Here is a 19,816-nt window from a genome sequence, read left to right on the forward strand (position 1 = left end):
GTGATCCAGTCATCATTTCAAAGGTTTATTTTGCTTCTATGCATGAGAGCTAATTCACACAAAACTACTCTGCTCCCTCGTCTCAAGATTCATTTGTTTATGATGAAGTGTTCAAAAACAATACTATTCTTCAGTTCCAGTAGTACAGTGTGACTATTCAACAAAAATAGAAAATGTTAAATTTGATCGGGAAGCTCCAGTATTAAATCCTCCTTGCCAACAGCAGCAGGAAACAGTTGCCTCTAAGGTAATTTACTGTCATTAGTTTTTGAGTCATGCTGAGCAATTCTGCCTGTATTAGTAACTGAATACAGCTCATCAGGTCAATGGCTTTCAGGTTTCTTCTATTTTTCTTCAGTCATGACACGATTGAAGACTGGAAGTTCCTGAACCATAAACTGCTTATGCTAGAAGTACCAGAAAAAAATAGGTTTTCAAAGTATTCCTTCTCTGTGCAACAAAACGAACTGATCGAATAAATGTTTTGCAAAACACCTCTGGGATTTGTTTTGTTATTCAGTCACAGGACTAGGCCAGTATTTATTGCCCAACCCTAAAAGCCCAGAGGCAGATAAGAGTTAACCACATTGCTGTGGGTCTGGAGTCATATATAGGCCAGACCAGGGAAGGATGGCAGTTTCCTTCACTGAAGGACATAAATAAACCAGATGGGTTTTTTCTGACAATTGACAATGGATTCATGGTTGTCATTAGACTCTTTAATTCCAGTTAATCATTGAATTCAAATTCCACCATCTGTCATGGTGGCACAATAGCTCAGTGGTTAGCACTGCTGCCTCACAGCACCAGAGTCCCAAGTTCAATTTCAGCCTCAGGCGAAAGTCAGTGTGGAGTTTGCACATTCTTCTTGTGTCTGCGTGGGTTTCCTCCGGGTGCTCTGGTTTCCTCCCACAATCCTGCTGCTGTGTGGGTTAGGTGAATTGTCCATGGTAATTGCCCATAGTGTTAGGTGTATTAGTCAGAAGGAAATGGATCTGAGTGGGTTACTCTTCAGGGGACTGGTTGGGCCAAAGGGCCTGTTTCCACACTGTAGAGAATCTAATCAAGATTTGAACTTATGTTCCCAGAACATTATCTGGGTCTCCAGATTTAAAGTACAGCAATAATACCACTAGGCCATAGTGGAGATAAACAATCATGTATTAGGTGTGGAGGCAGGTCTGATGAAAGAGGTAGTTGTGGTTAAGGTAGGGTATGCTGTAAGGAAGCACTGCTACTCCTCTTGGCCCACCAACAGCATTATAATGCATTTACTTCCTTCCTGTAATGTTCTCATCTGAGAGCTGCTGGGTTTCTCCAAGACTTGGAAATCTGCAAAGTAGGTTAAGAGGCTGTCAGATTTTATTTATTCATTCAAAGGATGTGGGCATCACTGGCTAGACCAGTATTTATTGCCCATTCCTAAAACCCTGAGACCAGATAAGAATCAACCACATTGCTGTGGGTCTGTAGACACATGTAGGCCAGGCCAGATCAGGTAAGGATGGTAGTTTCCTTCCCTGAAGGATATTAATGAACTAGATTTTTCTAGGTTTTTCTGATGATCAACAGTGGATTCACGGCCATCATTACACTCTCCATTCCAGATTTTTTAAAGTGATTATAGATTCTGCCATCTGCCATGGCAACCTTTGAACCCAAATGCCCCAAGTGTTACCTGGATTGCTGGATTAATAGTCTAGCAATAGTACCACCAGGCTTACTGAATCCACAGTACTGGATTGTACTGGAGCCTTTTTAATCTCTTGATTTTTTTTCATTTAAAATAGCTCTGAAAATGAAAAGATAACTAAGAAAGAAACAAAACAATCCCAACCCATTCCTGCATTGCAATCATTTAATACTGTTGCTGTCTACCCACTACAACAACATAGGAACCAATGGGAATGAAAAGCCTCTTTAGCAATGGTAGACAGTTGGCAGTAGCAATTAGGGGTCAGTGGAAAGGACACATTGGACAAATGTAGAGACATAAAAACATAGAAGTAGGTGCAGGAGTAGTCCATTCAGCTGGTCAAGTCAAATCAAAACGGTCTGTTCTGTGCCTTGCCAAAGTTGACAACTGAGGACTTGGCAATACCTGTACCTGTGTGTTTCAACACAATTCTCAAGCCCAGCCTAGCTTCTACTTCGGTAAAAACAATGACTGCAGATGCTGGAAACCAGATTCTGAATTAGTGGTGCTGGAAAAGCACAGCAGTTCAGGCAGCATCCGAGGAGGAGGACACTACACCTCTTCCCACCCTACCTCCTGCAAAAATGCCATCCCGTATACACAATTCCTCCGCTTCCGCTGTATCTGCTCCCAGGAGGGTCAGTTCCACCACAGAACACACCAGCTGGCCTCCTTCTTTAGAGGCCGCAATTTCCCTTTCCACGTGGTTAAGGATGTCTTCCAATGCATCTCGTCCACATCCCGCACCTCCGCCCTCAGACCCACTCCTCCAACCGTAACAAGGACAGAACCCCTCCGGTGCTCACCTTCCACCCTACCAACCTTCGCATAAACCAAATCATTCGCCGACATTTCTACCACCTCCAAACAGACCCCACCACCAGGGATATATTTCCCTGCCCACCCCTTTCCGCCTTCCGCAAAGACCGTTCCTGTCTGTGACTATCTGGTCAGGTCCACGCCCCCCTACAAACCACCTTCCTGTCCTGGCACCTTGCCCTGCCACCGCAGGAATTACAAAACCTGTGCCCACACGTCCTCCCTCACCTCCATCCAAGGCCCTAAAGGAGCCTTCCACATCCATTAAAGTTTTACCAGCACATCCAGCAATATCATTTATTGTATCCGTTGCTCCCGATGCGGTCTCCTCTACATTCAGGAGACTGGACGCCTCCTAGCAGAGTGCTTTAGGGAACATCTCCGGGACACCCGCACCAATCAACCACACCACCCTATGGCCCAACATTTCAACTCCCCCTCCCATTCTGCCGAGGACATGGAGATCCTGGGCCTCCTTCACCGCCGCTCTCTCACCACCCAACGCCTGGCGGAAGAACGCCTCATCTTCCGCCTCGGAACACTTCAACCCCAGGGCATCAATGTGGACTTCAACAGTTTCCTCATTTCCCCTTCCCTCACCTCACCCCAGTTCCAAACTTCCAGCTCAGCACTTTCCCCATGACTTATCTTACCTGTCTACCTTCCTTTCCACCTATCCACTCCACCCTCCTCTCTGACCTGTCACCTTCATCCCACCCCCATCCACCCATTGTACTCTTTGCTACCTTCCCCCACTCTCTTCTCTGACCTATCACCTTCATCCCCACACCCACTCACCTATTGCACTCTAGCTTCTACTTAACACAGCAAGGGTGAATTTGGATTTAAGAGGGAACTAAATGCAGCCAGAGCATAGACCAGGAATTCCTGTCCCCATTTCGGGCACTGCCAAGTTCCATTAGTGTGGCAAAGCAGATGGAGTGGGGGCTTGCAGGCAACGCAAGAAATATTTTACTACGAAGTTGAGTGCTGAATTAGTAATTTTAAGGTATTCACAATGTTGGCATAGTCTAGAAAGCTGTGTAAATCAGTGTCTTGCAGTTGAGAAAGGATTGGGACACCATTCTGAAGAATGAAAAGTTCTAAGAAGTGTTCAAACAGGCAGACCTCAGCAGAAAAGTGAGCTGGAAAGATGGAGATGCACAGGAGAGGGTGAGAAGAGCTGGTGTTGATCTTTGTGGCAACTTGGGGGTTGCCCAAATATCTGGCACCAAATGGAGCATACAGTCAGAGTTGCTGCCCCAAAGAAGGAATTCTGTCATTGAAACTACTGTGCCTCGCTTGCAATTGGTTTCAATTGAGGCAGTGTAACAGCAATATTGGACAGCCTGAGTAGGAAGTGGGATAACCTCCGAAGCTAAAGCTATGGAGGAGGACCTCAACGTATCCACAAGTGAAGGCTCTAATGAAACTGGCTTACTTATCTGGAAAAGTCCAAGCGTTGTTGCAGGAGGAGCCTGCAACCATACAAAATTATGCTTACACACCTCATTGATAATGATCTTCACCTTACATACTCAAAGGGCTCTGCAAGTAGCACTGAAGCTCATGGTGATAATCAGTTTAGTCATTGTGGGATCATTTCAGGGCTCAAATACTGGTGTCTTTCATTTCGCTCTTAAACACTGGATTCACATTGCTGAAAGGTGCCCATTTCACAAGGACAGCTCTCTTCATCAGTTTCCAAATGGATGCAGCCTAACAAGCACAGACAGCAATGGGTTTCACCACTATAGCTGGACTAGCGCAGGTACAGTGCAAGACCAATTACACCAGGACTGCCAGGATACTGTGTTGTGAAGTTTCTTGACTCCTGTTTCTCACAACCAAAGAGGAAATCTAACCCAAACAAGAGCTTCCTGTCCTCACTGATATCATCAAACCCCATTACACTTCATCATCAAATTAAGTTCACGACAGATTATTTTAATTTCCAAGACCATTGTCATATAAATTCAGCTACAACAATTAACTTTTTAGCATATCCATAATTATCATTGATCCAATTCCCTTTACATTAGCCAATATAATCGTCTGTAGCCACTTATTGATAATCCAGGTAAGATAATAACAACAGATTTATAAACCAGGATAATTACACTTAACTAGTCAGTAAAGCTCAGTCAGTATTCAGAAGGAAAAAATGAGGGTAGGTGGTTTTATTCTATGATTTTAGCTGATGAAAAGAATCATATCACTCATCTTGGAAATTTGAGAATTATTTGGTCAGTGGCAAATTCCATACAGCATATAGCAAAACATTTTAAGTACAAAAAGATGTTACATTCATCTGTTGCATTAAATTTATTCCATCAGCTCCTCCAACTGGTTGGCTATTCGGTATCATATCTGTCCATCAGTTTGACTTTGCCATTTTGTGCCCCTTCAGCAGAAGAGTTTCAACAAAACTAACAAAACAGATAGCAAAAGATATTTTAAATAGAACTACCAATAAATGTTAGTGCCTATTAATCTGAATGATTAATCTGATTAATCTATTAATCTGATCTCTTATAATGCATCCTAAAGGGTCAAACACATTAAATATATGAAGTTGAGTAGCTAACTCTCTCCATGTTAAAAATCAGGAATTCTTTGAAAAGATGCATATTATCTGAAACTTCGATGAGAATTATTTCTTTTGGATAGCCTGAGGACTCTTAAAAACTTTGCTTTGCACCAGATTGCTGTGGTACTGCAATGGATGTGAAGGGCAAACAGTGTGGGACCTTATACTTGCGTACCTATATTATACTTCACAGTTTGTGCTGTTAAAAAGCTAAAGCTGCAGTGAACAGCATGTTTATTATGATAGTCTATGAGATTATTGGTTTAAAAAAAGGTTGAACAGAAAATGCTGCATTTACTCAGCAGGTCGCACAGCATCTGTGCAGCAAGGTAATGTACTGATTAATGATTATCTATAGATTACAAGGCTATTTAAAATGAAATATTACACACAAGCCTTTTAAACAAGCATTACTAGTGTGCATGGAATAGTTTGTGCACCACCACACATACCATTTTCAGGATTTGGTACAATCCTGATCAATCTCAAAGGCTTTAAAGGTTAAAGGTTAGTATTTACACAACGACCAAAGAATAAGAACAAATTGTAGACAAAAGGGAAACAAATGACTACTCTATGTGCATCTACATGAACTATTTTCTTTAAACTTTTTTACATTTTAAAATATGTATTAGAGGGAAAATGTTACTTAATACAATATAATATTTACTAAGGGCAAATCATGATCTTCTAATTTCATGTTGAGGTACATGGAAAAATAAATTAGGCTATAATCATGTAATCTGCTATTTTGATCTTAAAAATGACTCAAAATCTTTTAGTCTCTCAATTTAACACACCTGTGTTCTGTTCTACGTCAGAGAGTGTTGCTTTGAAAATGTGAACTCAGCCATGAGCAGAAGTGTCCATCTCACTTTTCCTCATTTGCCAACACATGAAACCCACCTGGCGATCCTGGGAAAGCTGTTGCAGTAGTTGCTCTGCACTCCTTTTTCTGATTCTTTTCCCAAATTGCTTATTTGTAGCCTTCAAGATGTGGAACCCTTTTAAATTTCCAACCTGCATTATAACAAGGTAAGAAGAGATTATAGAATCTATTGAATCATAATATTGATTGTCACAAGTGTTATTACAACACACCTGAAAGGAATATGGTCAACCTGTGCCAAACTTTTAAGCCAATTGACTGAGATTGCCTCAAACCATGTTGCAACTATGATTGTAAGTGAAATGTTTGCTTTGTCTAAGCTCATCAGGAAGTCACAAAACATCATGTGGTGACAGTTTCATCATAGTCTGCTAGTGGAATGACCAGAAACCTTGCTTATAAAACACCAAAAAATAGTAGGTGAGATATGGGTTTACTTTTTCTTTTAAAAAAATGAAATCAGTGTGTAAAATGGATGCAAAGCCAACCAATTTTACTGAGTAATCGCTTGTCCACAAGCAACTATGCAGAAGAGGTCCAAGGTCCAATTCTAGTGTTCCTCGGTCCTCTTAGTTTATGCATACATTATCGCTGAGGAGATAAGTCTGGATGTTGAAATAGGAGCGTATTATTTCCAAGCTATCATTTGATGGAGCAGTCCGATCATATCTTTTGATTATTGTGATATTTTAACAACTATCATAGCCTATTTTAGTTTTGCTGCAATTATAAGCAATACTAACATTTCATAATATCAAATAGATTCAATAATTAAAATTATTCTCCATTTGTACATTTTAAACTTTGTACAAGGTAGGATTCACCATAGAATACTGATGAGGTTAGCTTTATTTACAATCTTTTTGTTATTTTAAAGACAAAGTTCTCTATTCATTCCAACATTAATTTACCACTCAAAAATGAATGGCATATCTTTTTTAAAAAGTCAATGAAAATATACCCAAGTTATAACTGACAGTTCAGTGAATTTAACAAAAATGTTTTACTAAGAATGCTGATGACATCACAATATTAAAATATATAAGCTTCTTAAATGATTCCTTGAAATTAATGATTTGACATTTAAAGGCCATCCTTATTTACAAACCGACATATTATTTAAGTGTACAGTTATACTATCGTCTAATGATGAGATGTAGTTGATTTGGACAGAAAATATGGTTCCTAGATTAATGGCAACTGCATCATTAACTTTTTAAAAGGCTCCTATAACCCTTCTTTCATTAATGACTTGTTTAACAGTTTAAGTCCACTTTTAATTATCACAGCCTGTCTTTTAAAGATCAAATTTCTGTCTCTAAATTTTACTGAGTTCGTTTTATGGTCTCAATTGTCACTGTAAATGTCATCACTTTATACCTTCACTGAAGCAATGACAGGCCTACTCTTATCCCTGGCTTTATCTCCTTTTCCATCCTTTATTATGCTACAAAGATCCCTTTTTCATAGTTTACAGCTGTATCCGCTTTCCACACGTGGCAAATGATTGCCTCCATAGAGGTATTTTCTGTTTCAATCTTGCATTTTCCCAAGGGAGAACAAAAGGGACAAGCTTTCTGGAGTTGGTTTCACTGAGAAAATTGTTCAGAATTGCCTCATTCCTCAGCAGATTAACGAATGCATACAATTCCAGCCTAAGTGCTATTGTACAGCACAATTTGGCCATTATACTTTGTCCTTTCCATTTAGAAATCCTCCTTACCAATTAAAGTAATACAGCCCACCAATACCTGCTCCCAATTAAATCTGAGCTGTATTACCTGCCTTGATGCAGCTGGTCACAGATTCCAACCACTTACTTGTATTCATTAGCCCTATTCATCATCAAGGGCTAATGGCAGGAATTCAAGCTTCAGGCTTTATTTCAGGACTGACCAAAATTATTAGCTTTCAGTTTATGGCCCTGATAAATACTAGATTAAATAGAGAGAACTGATTCAAACCTGGGGCATCTAACACTATTTCTAACTTCTTTCATGTTCCCATCTATATTAAAACAACAAGATATTACAACTATTGGTATGTTAATCAAAAACCATGTATAAAATGGTCCCTTAGAGTTTTGTCCATGCTACTGTCAGCCTCCTGACCCCTTCTTTACAAAAAAAGGCCAAATTGAGATCAAGAGGGTAGATGGTCATTGATCAGTCAGTTGTTAACTGGCATATACAATCAGACTCCAAAATGAGACGCTACGGTTTTACAATTTCCTATCGATTCTTTGAAACAAGAAAAATCATACTCTTATAGCTATGATTTTTTTTTAAAAAGTATGCCCTTTAAAGGGCCCTGTTAATAATTTCTCCTACCTGACAGGCAAAATCTCAGCTTTAATCTTCTTCCCAAAGCCCCAGCATGATTCAATATTTCGCTCTAAGATATGTAAAGGGCCCCTCATCTGCATCAGCAGCCCATCATCTATCAGTGAGTACTCCACAGGGTTAACGAGAACCGTTATCCTTTCAGCATTGAATAACCGATTAGAAGGTGTCAGCGCTTTCAGTGCCAGCTGTGTACTGCTTTGTACTTTGCCAGTACTCAGTTTTAAAATCGCTGATTCCTCTTGATCAACCTCCAGGACTGAAAAGAATGCTAATTGCCATGAGCTACATGGAATACACATAGATAGACACACACCAGTGGAACAAAAACAACTACAGGCCAGATGTTACAAAATTCAAAGTAATAATAACTTGATACTTATTTCTGTAACATTAGGCAAAGTATTTTCTCCTGAATTTCTCTGTACTAACCTTTGCTGTTTATAAAACCAAATTTACTGTTATCTAAGAATACACTTCCAACATAGGCTGAATGATTTTTCACAATGACCTTGGGTAGATTTTAAGTACAATATCTTTTAATAATTGGGCTTAATTTGCCCACCTTTAACTACAGAACCTCTGAAAATGTTTGCTACCTCTAGATAGGTGAGACAGTTTTCAATATATTAATTTATTTACATAGATAGCATGATACATAAAAATTACATTTACTCTTCATAGCATTAATTTCATATTTTGCTTCTTTGGTCACTGTGCACTTCCTTTCTGAAAGGTATTTCAGATCTCATCTCATTTCAAACTATCTCAAGTGTTTTAAGTTGGTACTTTATTTGATTGGAAGAGAGGATGATGATAATGTTCCCTGTCCTTTTTCTCTACAGTTGTCATGTGAACGTTCCAGGTCGTGACTTGGCAAGCTACAATGAAGGAAGGAGCATACAGCAAACAGCAGAAGGTGTATCTTGAATCTGAGACACTACAAGACTGTTGACATGTTCACTCCATCTGGCAAAATGCTTGCTCAGTTCTGCCTATTTAGTCTCTGCATTTCCGTGGATTATCATTGCTCTTGAAAATCAAAATGCAGTTAAACCGCACTCGCTTCTTGGATATCCACAAACTGGGAGAAAGCACAGGAAAATGTCATGACTTTGCAAGGTTGCTGAGGTCACTTTCTTCTTCTTGAAGTCTTCTGTTCATTCCTCTGTAGAGTTTGAGAGGAGATGAGGTCAGAAACTATGCCCCACCAGCTGAACCAATTTAGCGACTTTCTCCTGAGGCTCCTTTGACCTATTCGACCTGACTTAGGTGACCCTATGCACCTTCATACTGAACCTATGCAGAGTAGGTCCAGCTCGTTAGTAGGCACAGTGGGTATAAACTCTATGAAATTATAACAAATGATTGCACACTGCCAGCAACTTTACTCCACCTCCTTGTCAAACTTACTGATGCTCACCATTTATGATAGCAATAAGGCTTACTGTGTAAATCATTTTTTAAAAAATTCCAAATAATCTATAGCGGCATATATCTAACATATTTTAGATTATAATTAAAATTCTTTGAAATTCAGTAAATTAAAGACCATACTTTAAATACTTTACAAATCTTTGGCTGCCAGTGATTACTGTGTAGACATCAAGAATTTCAAATGTACAAATAAATTCTGATAATTATTTATTAGTCTTAGCTTCCTTACCATATGGTAAGGAAAAGAATTGAAACCGCTTCCTCTCACCTGCAATGAATTATCATAGGATACCACATCCACCTGCAGTTGGCTCTATGTCATATTTCATGGCATCTCATTTCTCCACCAGTGCAAATTTTTAAAACTTTCAATGCCTTCTGACCCACACATTTTAAAAGAAAAACATTGATTACATCTGATAATGCCTCTCTAGACATTTCTTCACCCATGGAGTTTGTAGTATTCCAGGGTCGTTGAAAGCTGCTTCCTTAATGCAAAGTACCCACAAAACAAGCTCCACCTCAGTATTCTTCCAATGTTTCACTGCCTGCCACATGCTGGTTTTTCAGTCTGTTATTTTGCTGAAGCATTCATAATAATCCTGTGAGTAATTCCCATACTTAAATTAACTCTTGGATTAGAATCAAAGAATGAATACAGCAGAGGAGTTGGCCATTCAGCGCATCCTGATCATACTAGATCTCTGCAATGAACGCTCAAAAATGCCCATTCACTTGCTCTTCCCCTGTACATTTTTTTTTCTCTTTAGATGCTTATCTAATTCCTTTGTGAAAGCTGTGATTGAATCGGTCTCCACACATTCAGGGTGTGCTTTCCAGATCCTAACAGTGCAAAAAAAGAGTTTTCCTCTTTCTGTTGTTAGTTCTCTTGCCTCTCATGTTAAATCTGATTTTTAACTGTTTCCATTGGGAGGAGTTTCTCTTTATCTACTCTGTCTAAATGATTCTTATGAGTTTAAACACCTCAATTAAATCTTCTCTCAAGTCCTTTTAATAAGAATAACTCCAGCTCCTCTAAACTATCTCTAAACTGTCCCTTGTCTCTCTTTTGGGAATCATTTTCATAAATCTTTTCTACAACTTCTCTGATGCCTTCGCATCCTTCCTAAAGTGATATGTCCAGAATTGGGGCACAATATTCAAATTATTAATACATGCGGTCACTTTTCTTCTCTGAAATTAAAATTGTACAATTACAATAGCCAAAATCCTTCTTGAAAACTAGTGGCAAGGTCATAATGCATGTTTTCATTAAAATTGTGAATTGGCCAGCAAATCAGGTAAGGAATAAAAGAAATGTACAAGTTGTGAATTGATGTAACTTGTTCAATTTATTATGTTCCACTGAAAGCCTCACACAAAAGCATCACAGCTGACCCACCCAATTACTGTTCAAAATATGCTGGATTTGTATATTAAACTCAAATTAAATCACAGTGCAAAGTTAAAGTCGGTATTTAACAGCACAAATTCATTTTTAATTGTATGATAATTATTCAGTTTCTCTGATCTAAAAAGGGAACAACGTACACTAACAATTTTCATCCTATGGGTAGCCAGTTGTCACATTTGTTCCAAAATTCCCTTGTATTTTTTTCATTTCATTTGTCTCCCATCTCTCTCCCTGAAACCAATCTTTCTTTTTCCTTCCACACCTGATTTCATTCTAACCCACCTTCTTTCTCCATTATTCCGGTTTCCTTCTCAATCCTCAGATATTATTTGTTAAGGAGACAGATAATTAGCACCATTCACCAAATGTTAGATGTCCATTTTCATTGCTGTAGCATTATCAACTTGCACTTAACAGAGCAATGCAATTTCAAATTGAAGGGTGCAGGAAAGAAAAATGTCTAAAAGCACATGCTGCAAGATATTTTGCAGATGCAAAATATGACCCAATTGTTCAGTACAGAAATAATACATTTGCAATACATTAATAATACTGTTGTCTAGATGCTACATTGTACCAAGATTAGTTTTATGCTTTGCTCACAGTCCAATCAGTGATTCACTAGATCTTGACCTTTCTGATCAAGACAGTGCTTTGTTCATTCGTGATTGAAAGTAAATTAAAGGCAATGGGTTGAAATAGCAAGGAAATTATGAAGTCTTTTTGGGCGCTTTTGAAGTCCAGTTTAACTAAAGTCTGGAATTACACTTCACGTAGTGGCAAATCTGAAGATTTCTCATAAAAATGATCTTTATTGCAACTGCAGATTAGTCTTGGACTCAGGTGTTCTTATTTGAGTTTACAATGCACCTGCTTCAGCCAAAAAAGGGAATATTTAAATACCCAGGCCTAATTGTTTCAATGGGTTTTCTATTAAGCAAAGCATAAGGTGGTAGAGAAGTATAATAAGATTCAGAAATGGCATTTAATTTAGCCAAAAGTAAGAGTATGTATGTTGGTAGAGCCAACATAGAGTATGCAAATCATTTGCAAGGAGCAATGCAAAAAGAAGTTGAGAGGGCTAAAGATTCCAGTCTTAATATATCACTGAAGGTGTATGTAGGGAAGCTGTGCCTAACTATAACAAGACATAGGGGTGTATTAAAGGAACCATAGTACCTAATTCAGAATACACAAATTTCAACATTGTCTGATTGCATGTCAGACCACAAGTAGGATACCACATCTGGCTTTGGTTCTCCATACATGACGAATGGTATGGCCCTGACAAAGTTACAGAGGAAATATACCAGGTAGACATCTGGTTTAGTTTACCTCTGTTACTTCATTACTCTGAAGAAAGCCTCTCTACTTAACATCCTGCAAGAGGGAACCTAACAGAGGTCTATATAATGATTAACAAGCAGATAAAGTCCTTATCGCTGGATTATTCCAGTTTATCAGATCAGGGACAATCAGAAGAGACAATTTTTCTATTTTTCAGACTGAGAATAGACTGATTTTCCTGTCCATGTGAAGAGTGAGCTTCTGGAAGTCTTTGTCAGCTGGTGGGATGGGTGCGAACTCTCTGCATGCCTTCCAGAGGGAACTGGAATAATTGCTGACTGGAACAACATATATAAAGTAGGTGTCTTCATAGGTGACACATGGACCATGTGAGGAATTTTTGTCTATTCATCGTTGAATTTCTCTCGCTTGTGCCTCTCTCAGGATAATATATTGCCATGGGTATTGGCACATGTTGGATAGGAAGGTTGGAGAAGAAATGTTTAGTAACGATGATCTGACCATTATAATTTGGGAAAGGTTTGATAAATCAAATGGTCCTTTCTGGCCATCACTTTAGTACACTCACAATTAATGGATATGATTTGGAACATGTCCACTTTCACGGTTGACACTCCAGTGGGTCAGTCAGACATTTATTTAAAAAAAAGAATGTACTGACACAAGGAGTCACCAGCAATAACCACCTTGAGCATTCCCATTGAGAAATGGCAATCTCCAGAGATATGTTCACAACACCTACAATCCACTTCAGTATGGAAAGATTCTGCAAAGTCAAAACTGCCTTTTTTTATGACGAGTTGTTAAAACCAAGACCCCATCTATCCTTTCAAGCAGACCTGCACATATTGGTTGCCATGTTCACTCCTTTCTACAATTACTGCATTTTAAAAAGTTCTTAATTAGCACTCAAGGGAATCCTAGAATGGTAAAAGGCACTAAATGAATTCAGGTTTTCTTTCCAGTAGGTCTCATGGACTAACAACTCAAACAGATAGTGAAATGTGAATGCCTTCTTTAAGATAGGTACTAGAGGTTAATTACTTGCATGTGAAGAAATGTTAATTCAATCTTCTGTTTGGAAATAAATTCATCACTTTTTTCACATTTGGGCTGAGAGGCTAAGTACTAACTTGCCTCTATGGCTGCCAGGTACTGTCTTCCCTTCCTTCTTTCAGTTCTCTGATACCTTCTTCCTATCTCAAGAGAACTATTACAGTTCCTGTGACTCTTCCATCACCAATACTCTTAGCACCACCATGGGCTACAGAATGCAATCCACTGAACAATATGGTCCACTTTGGGGGCATGCTGCACAGAGCTCAAATGTCCCATGGATGAGCATCCCAGGATGAAAGCACATGATAGCTGCCAGTGAAACAGCTACAGATTTGTATTTGATGCTGATCACGTATCAGCTTGGAATTGATGAAACAATAGCCTTTCATGTTGAGGAAATCTCCAGAATTGTCCATTGGTTCTGTGACAATTATATGCATTCAATCAATAATCTGCCATACATGAGGAAAGACAGCCACTGTTGCAAACCCAAGTTGTGTCATACTGACTATCGATATCCATTGAAAAGGTAACATAGGAGATTAAATTTCATTTCTAAAAAAAATGGTATTGGCAAACTGCTTCATGCAGTTGTGCACTGCTGGCTGGAGCACAGGTAAACCTTAGGTCTGCCTTTAAACCAACCTGCCTTCACAATGCCCACTTTCATAGCTGCATCTGATCTACTTTGAGGGTCAGCCAGTCCAACTTAATCCGAAACCTGTCTTTCTGCAGCAAAAGTGGGTGCACGCAGGGGCTATTCACATCAATAGGTCAGCCAATTTTCCAATACTTGCTTTCATTTGGAATCTAAAGCTTATCACTAACTCTTGCATCCAAACTAGTGGAGAACCCTCATCGACAATGTGATTCAGAACAGAACCAATCTAATTGGGTGGAACATTCAACATTTGCAAGGAAGTTACACGGAAAGCAGCAAATGGCAATCATCGTAACACTTCTTCCATTGTTCTTTTCACTGACTCTAATCCTGCTATCCCAGTAGCTTTACATCCTCAAGGTTAAAGTTCACCAATTTTGCTTTCCTTTGTTTCTGCATTGGTAGAAATCTGAAATTACACTACTCCACAAATCTGTGTACATACAATACTTGTGTATCGTCTTAAAATGGTTTTTATTAGAGAATATCAATGTGGCACAATACTCTGCAACTGTATCACTTTGTGCCTGCAATCCCCCACATGTTGAGCTCCCAATCTGAACTGTGCCAACATGAAGAGACATTGAATGGAAGCCAGGTGCTTCTCCACAGGGATGAGAGAGATTTGGAGGAAGAACAATTCTCTCCAAAACAGCAATTTGCTCCTATGTACCATTTTGTTTGTGAAAATGAGATTAGAGACAAATAGCAAAATCTTGATGAGTACAGGTATGTGAATTGCTTAAATCTTATTAATGGAGTTCTTAAATAGTTTCTGACAATATTGTATCATTTTGATATAAGTGCAACTGTATATTATTCATGGATTGATTTTTTTGCCTATTGTGGTCAAGTACTAGAAACTTCATACAGATAGATTTAGACAAGATAGTGAACTAAAAATGTGCCAGCAGGATAACACCTCACTACAATACAAATTTAACCACAATTTTCTTTACAGTGTTCTCAATTACAGCTGAATTTGTGAAATCATGGACAAATCTGCATGTTCATTTCTCCAGCACCTTGTGTGTATACGTCAGTTCATTAGGCCGTCTGCAGGTCATGTTTTGTATATATCATGTGTAAATTAGATTTCTAACTAATTTTGCAAATTGGAAAACTATCTATATACTTCAAACTATTTTATGTAAAGTAAGAGTTATTGTACTGGTCTCAAAATGAAAAACAGAAAAAGGGAACACTGAATAAACAAATATATTAATGTTCAAATTAAATCTTACAGGGCAGTGGTCACTGATGAGACTCCTTTAAAGTGGGACAAACTTTCAGCTAGAATAAACATACAATCTCATCATCATGTAAACAAAATAGAAATAGTGGATACGAGGTTCATACATTCCCTCAGATGGTAAGTTCTTCATGTCAAAGTGCGGTCTGATGGAAGTGCTGAACATTTTTCCAATGAGAGGGAGCAAATTAATAAAGAGTAAACATGACCGACTCTCTCATATCTTCTTGTGGCTACCCAAACAGCAGCGTTGATAGAGGCCTGAGAACAGAGTATTCTTCGAAATGATCAGTCAGTGTTTGTAAAAGGGTCTGAAGAGGGGCAAAAAAAAAAGCAAACCTGGAAGAAATGTTAAATTAGAAATAAAGTAAAGCTAGAGAAGGAACAGATCCAGCAGTCAAAAACTATACTTGACAAAAAGCAATGATCGTATTTTGATGAGTTTAAGATATCTTTTCAACATTTTCAAACTGTCAAACTTCAGAACACACTTGTAATGGGCCAGAGAGTGGAAATGCTGTTATGGGTAATATTTATAAGAAATGCAATCAGACATTAGCAGGGTGAAGGGTGTGCCACATGATACAATTCCAATAGCAAATAAATAAATAAGAGAATGAAAGCAATCTAATTTCGAAGGACCTAGGCACTTAATTTAACCACTCTTGAAGCTGAGCCTTCAGACTTTTTTTCTATTACACTAGATTCATGTCAGCTCAGCTCAAAGGCATTTCTATTAGTGACCATCTAAAGTATCACATGACAGTGTCCCACACAACAGAATAGAAATTCAGTAACAGTCTACCACATTCATGTACAAGAAAAGTCTGGGGTTGTTGATGCCCATTCCAACAACCTCTTTGAACATCCTTTTTTTCGCTCTTAAGATTATTTTTATACTCTATTGTCAACTCTCACTAAGTGATAAAAACAAAACATAACCATAAGGTTATTCAAACATGCAGATATGGTACACTTTTAAAGAGTGGTACACATAGGAATGTACAAAAGCAAATCTTTGTTTTTTTTGTCAAAATCTGTTCCCTTAAATCTTGCTTCCCCCTGCTGGCTGATCAATGTGGAATTGTTCCAAAAATCCTCCCAAAGCAGCAGAGGCACACAAAAGGCAATTGTAGCCAAAGCATTGCCGTTACCAAGGAGTCTTTTGAGGAACTCCATTAAAGGAAAACTGAAATGGTCAATGGTGCAATCACACTTTAGGTCATCAGTTTACATTGTCACTCCATTTCTGACTTGTTCTGCATCTATGTATGTGGTGAAGGACGTGCAAAATTAAAAGTCACCCTATGAAGCACCACATTCTCACTTGAGGAATCAAATGTCACTGTCTTCTTCGATTTTTTTTTTGGAAAATTGAATCTTTTGTTTCCTTAAAACCCTTATTTAGCATACTCTTGTTGCATTGTTGTAAAGTTTTCTTATTTTTGTCGCCTGTTGGCAGTGTAAAGCAAGTTAATGGAATTAATTGAAATTAAGTTCATTCTGCATCCATTCTCATGTGTTTTGTCCTTGGATTGAATTCCTACGGATTAGTTAAACTCTAGAACTGCATGTAACAGATTAGAATAGTCTTCTGCCAGGAAGTTATTCACATTGAACATCTTAGTCAAACAAATATTTCAGTGAAAATGTATTTCAGTAAAGTTACTAAATTACTTCATGTTGAAGCAAAGGAACCAGTTCCTTCATGAAAATGCTGGCTGTGATCATTTGTCTAATGCAATTGCTTATACATCTTGCTAAATTAGCTACAAAGCCAAACTGTTCAGGACAATGCATATTTAACATGAAAGAGTTAAGTTGAGCCTTTTCAGTATAAATTTAGTATCTGATATAGAGCATTCAATATTATGTCATTCTGAAATAATTAAAGTGAGCCAGAAAACAAAACTGATATTGGGAGTTCTGAAACAAACTGAAAATTCCGGCAACACTCAGCAACTTCTGAAGAAGCCAGATGAGTCGAGTGGTTAAGTTCACATTGTAGGTGTAAAGCCCCTAATTCAACTGTTTCCTAAACTTGGCCTCAAATTCAACAAAAGTTAAGTACTGCTTGTGCCTCTGTGACTATTCAACAATGAAACCAAATACCAGTGAAAGTTCAGTGCTGAAATCACTACTGACAAAGCAGCAAATAGGTGGGGCGCATGAATTTAGCTATAACTAGCAATGTGTTCATCGGCACAGTTGCAATCAGAATCAACAAGAATGCCTCAAGTTCATTTCCTGACCTGTGCTGGTTACCGTGGTCTTGAGTTTTAGGGTGAAGTAGGGCACAACTGGCCGCAGTGTGAACTGACTACTGTTTTGACAACTGCTCCTGAAAAATGCAACCTGGTAGATTCTAAGTCAGGGCATTAAACAACTTAGGGACAATGAATTTCTTGCTCCAACACCTATATGCGAACAATGCTGGAGTTAACTGCAGCATTGGCAGTAATGTTTCATCCCAGTCATGTGGTGGAAACTGAGTGGGTGGGCAGTGAAAATTGCTGAGGTCATCTAACCATCTTGGGCCCAACAGGGCAGCCTTCACTCTTGTAAGACCATAAATAACATTTCAACCATGTTGCAACCTGTACATATCTGGAGCCCTATTCTGGCAGAGCAGTCTCTGCTGCAGAGGAAGACACAGGGCTGAGAAGGTGCATAATTTTTGATGTTGCTTTTACCTGGGCCCTCCTATTGGTGGGCTGAGGTTTTGTTTTTACCTGGTTCTTCCGATGCCCTTCTAAACAATCAGTCTCCAGAGGTCATGACTGTCAATGACATTGCATCATTTGGTAGTGTCACTATGTGCATTTTGTTTGCCTCTTGCAGGTGTCCTCACAGTAGCAAAATAAACTCCCAGGAAAAGTGCCCAATTCACTGGAAACTCTTTGGAAACATCATGAATATGACCAAGTGAGTGCAGATATTGCTGACTCAGCAACATGATGGAATTAAAACACCCTAGGACCTCTGAGTTGGTATCCTGTTAAGAGACGCTATGGATACATCTGAGACAGAAAGGATAGAAACTATTCCACCTTTTCTTCTCCAGAGTACATGTCATCCAGGGTATTACTGCTGTAAAGGAGTGTTCTGAGGATGCCGGTTTGTTAGACTCACAGTTTGGTGTTCTCAGTCAGCTTGCTGTTGTTTCACATGCTCTTATGCAGCTTGGATATTAACAGTCACAGCCAGGAAAATCCAACAAGCAAATGGATTAGGGTTGGAACAGACACAAAGTGAAAAGAAGTTCTTAAATTTTGCTTGTGGAGACTGGAGGACCAAAAGGTCAATCTTTTACTGCCCACTGGTAAAAAAGTGAAATCTGTCTTCCTCGGCATTCTTGAAGTGATCATTAACTGTTTTAAAACTGTCAACTGCTGGAATCAGAACATTAGTAAATGTGACTTAAAATAGAGTAGTTGGAAGATAAGAATGACCAACAAACTTTGGCATAAAACAGAAAGAGCTGAATGAACACAGGTCTAGCAGCGTCTGTGGAGTTAGAAAGACTTAAGGTTTCACATCTGATATGATTCTTCTTCAGAACTAAAAAGAGGTGGCGACATGATTGGTTTTCCACTGCTGAGAAAATTGGAGGGGGGGGGGTCAAACGGAATAAAGGCAAGGTCAGGCAAAGGTTGAAGAAGAAGGAGATTAAAGAACAAAGGTGTCATGGAACAAAAGGCAAATGGAGTGACAGTGGCTGTAGTGAAGAAACAAAGCAGTGGTCGAGAGAAAATGTTAACAGGAGAATAAAGGTCAACTTTGACTGAAAACAATACATCTATAAACAAAACATTTCTTTCTTCCAGTGCCTGTGCCAAAGTGTAAAATATCAAAATGGAGGACAGAGTTCATGGTCTGAAGTTGTTGAACTCAATGTTGAGTCCAGAAGGCTGACCCTTCTGGTGGCTTGCCATTTCAACACAGCAGCTTGCTCTCATGTTCGCATTTCTGACCCAGGCCTGTTGCAGTAATACAATGAAGTCCCATATAAACTGAAGGCATAGCTGGGATTTTGTACTTAATATGATTTCATATATTTTTAGACCACTTTCCTTTGCAATTTGAAAATACTTTGTCAAATAACATGATATTTTTCTCGAGTTTCAGGATTAAATTTTCAAAGAAAACAGCGCTTGAACCAGAGGGAACATTGGACCAGCAATTCATGTAAAGCTGGCTGTCAGCATATCGCTGGTTGTAGGTCATTCTCAAAGAGCTTATATGGGTGGTGGTGGAGGAGTGAAGGGCTTGGTAAAAAGAGCCACCCTCTTACAAGTAGGTGAGGTGCCTTAGAGGCCAACAGGTATGCAGGGCTGAACTGGAAATTT

The 19,816-nt window shown here is 38.8% G+C and overlaps 1 protein-coding gene across 2 annotated transcripts in view; it reads right to left on the reverse strand.

Annotated features, from left to right (window-relative positions):
* LOC140481424 (PC3-like endoprotease variant B) overlaps nt 1–19,816 on the reverse strand; it is an 865,619-nt gene that overhangs the window by 633,463 nt on the left and 212,340 nt on the right. For both annotated transcript variants that reach the window (XM_072577588.1, XM_072577587.1), the window contains exon 3: nt 6,012–6,125. In XM_072577588.1, the coding sequence (XP_072433689.1) occupies nt 6,012–6,125 (114 nt within the window). The remainder of the gene's footprint in view (nt 1–6,011; nt 6,126–19,816) is intronic.

Source organism: Chiloscyllium punctatum, chromosome 9, assembly GCF_047496795.1.
Source record: "Chiloscyllium punctatum isolate Juve2018m chromosome 9, sChiPun1.3, whole genome shotgun sequence".
NCBI classification, from domain to species: domain Eukaryota; kingdom Metazoa; phylum Chordata; class Chondrichthyes; order Orectolobiformes; family Hemiscylliidae; genus Chiloscyllium; species Chiloscyllium punctatum.